Source organism: Sardina pilchardus, chromosome 7, assembly GCF_963854185.1.
Source record: "Sardina pilchardus chromosome 7, fSarPil1.1, whole genome shotgun sequence".
Classification (NCBI taxonomy): domain Eukaryota; kingdom Metazoa; phylum Chordata; class Actinopteri; order Clupeiformes; family Clupeidae; genus Sardina; species Sardina pilchardus.
Window position 1 is genome coordinate 21,978,897 of NC_085000.1, and position 2,953 is coordinate 21,981,849.

Genomic DNA, 2,953 nt, shown 5'->3' on the forward strand with positions numbered 1-2,953 from the left:
AATTAAGACGAGTTGATAACTCGTTGATAACTGATCAACTCGTCTTAGTTAAGGGAATAACATAGTTTAATATGAAAAAACGGTAAAGTGTTTCTTTAAAGCAACACACAATGCAAGTTTGTTTAACCTTAAAATAATGGGGTCAAGCTCATTTTGATGCTACACTGACTTAAAATACGTGAATTGTTGCAGAATTGCAGCCATAACTCTACATCAGCAAAGAACATCCCTCACAAAATAACATTAGATTATTCACTAATAGAAAATGACACAGAACAGGACATTGTATTCAATACATTTATTTAAATCTATGTATTGGCATAGATCAGCTTGGCATTTAAATTAAATCTAGCATTACCCCCCACATTACAAATTGTATCTATTCGAAACAGTGATATGAAAGGGCCTCATCAACTCGTGAATGGAATTTGACTGAACAGCAGTTAACCCACCCATTCGATCTTTAGGGCTCTTGATGGGCGGCGGTGACAAACTGTTGGGGGCTATTAGCAGCTCTTCGTTAAAAAAAAAAAAAAAGAAAGTAGGATTGGTTAGTCTCGGGACTGATATGGTTTTTACAGTACACATACCTTATCACTGTTTACAAATAACTAACGTAAATGTAGATGTAAGCTGTGGCCTGTATTTCTGTATTTGACTCGCCGCATCTTGAGGCAGTACAGTATAAACAGTTAAGTACAGTGAGTGACAAAGGCCATCTCATAGGAGGCATTGAGTTATTGAAGATACCCTGAAATGTAAATTACAACCACATACCTGCACTGAATGTGGTAGGGACAAAAAGATAAGAAAAAGGCTTTGTGGGACAAAATATATATGTACTGTACACAGGCTTTGTGGAACGGAAAATATATATGTACACATTTTATTTTCTCATACTTTTTGTTCCCCATCTCCTAAATTAACAGAAGCAACTGCAAATACTTTTTCAAGAACACATGCAATAGTTTAGCTGATGGGGGAAAGTGCAAATTGTTACTTTTTTCCAACATGGACCAGGTTACTTTAACCCTAAGCGGTGATGCAGAGAATTGCTATCAAGTATGAGAGATCAGTCAAGTTTTTATAGACATAAAGAATATGTCCACTTGATTATACAGTAACATCAGTGAGACATAAACGAGAACACTAAAAATATAAAAACCAATACCTTCAGTAAAACCATCACTCTAAAATCCCTTTTCAGTATACAGTTTACATACAGCAATGCAAGATTAAAAACAACTAAAAACCAAAAGTTCCACAGGTTTGATAAGGCATGGAGTTGTCAAATAGCATGTTTGTATAGGGCTCCTTCTGCCACCAGTTTAAATGCATATAACTCTCGCAGTACAATGCCAATATCCAGATCTGCAAGAGGAGTAAAAGACCAGTGACAAATGAAACTCCCCCACTGAATTAAGTTCTGAGCGCTGTACATTGCATCATGACCGGCAAAAAAAACAAAACAAAACAAAAAAAAAACAAAGCTGTGCTATATTTCACCAATGTATGGATGCAAATCAAGAACATGACTGGTGTGAAGACATACATGTTAGGCATGTCAGTTAACAGCTTTGCAGGACTGCCAGTAGAGTACAGCCAAAAAGTTGCTGGTGATCTTCTAAATGTCTTGAAAAAGAAGGTAAGAATGACAATGACTCTGCCCCTATATATATATATGTTAAGCTGCCCCATAAGATGGAGGAACGGAGGAGCAGTTTCCTGTTTCTAAGTCCATCTTGCTGCCCTGACTCATGTGACAGACTACTGTAGCTAGCGACGTGGTGGAGGAGATGGGAGCATATTTTGCACACAGTGTTCTCAATCAGAACGGCTGGGACAGGACACCCTTGTATCTACTTCAAAAGGGCGCAGCCCCGGGCAGTGAAGGGAGATGTGTGGAGCATGGAGAGAGAGTGACCGATGGTGAAGGAACCTTCCAGTGTGCCCATGGACCAGGAAATGAATGTTGAAGGGGGGGGGGGGGGGGGGGAGAAGCACCATGGCCCCCCCATCCTCACGTCTGTGCTTTTGTGCTGCTTCATTAGTTTTAGTCTTTCCATCCCTGGGCTCCATCATGGACAGGGGGGGGCCGTTTATTGTTTTGTTTGTGTGTTGTTTTGTTTATTGTTACGTTGCGTTACGCTGGATTTGATTTTTTGTTTTTGTTTTTGTTTTTGTTTTTTTGTTTGGACCGTAGGTCACAACAGCACCACAGCCAGGCCGAGGTAGTGGTCCTACCATGGCTGTCTAAGTTCACATGCTCGGCAGGCCGAGAGCGAGAGCGCGTCTGGGGGGCGGGGGGCAGAGGGGGGGGGCAGGCAGAGCCTCCCTCCTGCGCCCAAACACCCCACCCTAGCACACCACAGACCAGGAAGCGCAAGAGAGGCCACTTGATTGTGTGTTAAAGTGTGTGTATGCGTGTGGGTGGGTGGGTGGGTGTGAGCACTCGTCCTCGGACAGCAAGACGTGGACATCCTCCACCCTTTCAGAATAAGTTTGGTGCAAAAATGGATGCAAGTCTTGTTTTTTTTTTTTGGGTGGGTGGGTGGGGAGACCTCAGCAGGAGAGGGCTGTGGTGGAGGTGGTGGTGGAGGTGGAGGGCTGCATGGGTGTGGCTGGTCCGGGAGCCTCACATGTTGTAGGCCACGTAGATGGGGTCGAGCTGGTCGGCCAGGAAGGAGTCGCGCAGGTGCATGCGCTGCTTCTCGCCGCGCGAGTTGATGGGGATGACGCCCGGGTCCACGATGACCACCACGCCCACGATCAGGTGGTGCTCCTCCAGCACCACGTTGGTGACCAGCGGCACCAGGTCCAGCGCCTCCTGCTCCGAGCCCGCCAGCTCCGACACCACCACCAGCAGGTTGGTCCAGGTGAACACAGCACTAGAGACAGGAGAGGAAGAGGTCATTAATGGGGACACAGTGGTGTCTTGGTGAAGAGCAGAGAC

The 2,953-nt window shown here is 44.9% G+C and overlaps 1 protein-coding gene across 1 annotated transcript in view; it reads right to left on the reverse strand.

Annotated features, from left to right (window-relative positions):
* Positions 1 to 283: 283 nt before the first annotated feature.
* The window catches only part of dip2ba (disco-interacting protein 2 homolog Ba), a 54,805-nt gene continuing 52,135 nt past the window's right edge, over positions 284 to 2,953 (reverse strand). The window contains exon 38 of the mRNA XM_062541282.1: positions 284 to 2,888. Coding sequence (XP_062397266.1) covers positions 2,636 to 2,888 — 253 coding nt within the window. The 3' untranslated portion in view covers positions 284 to 2,635. The remainder of the gene's footprint in view (positions 2,889 to 2,953) is intronic.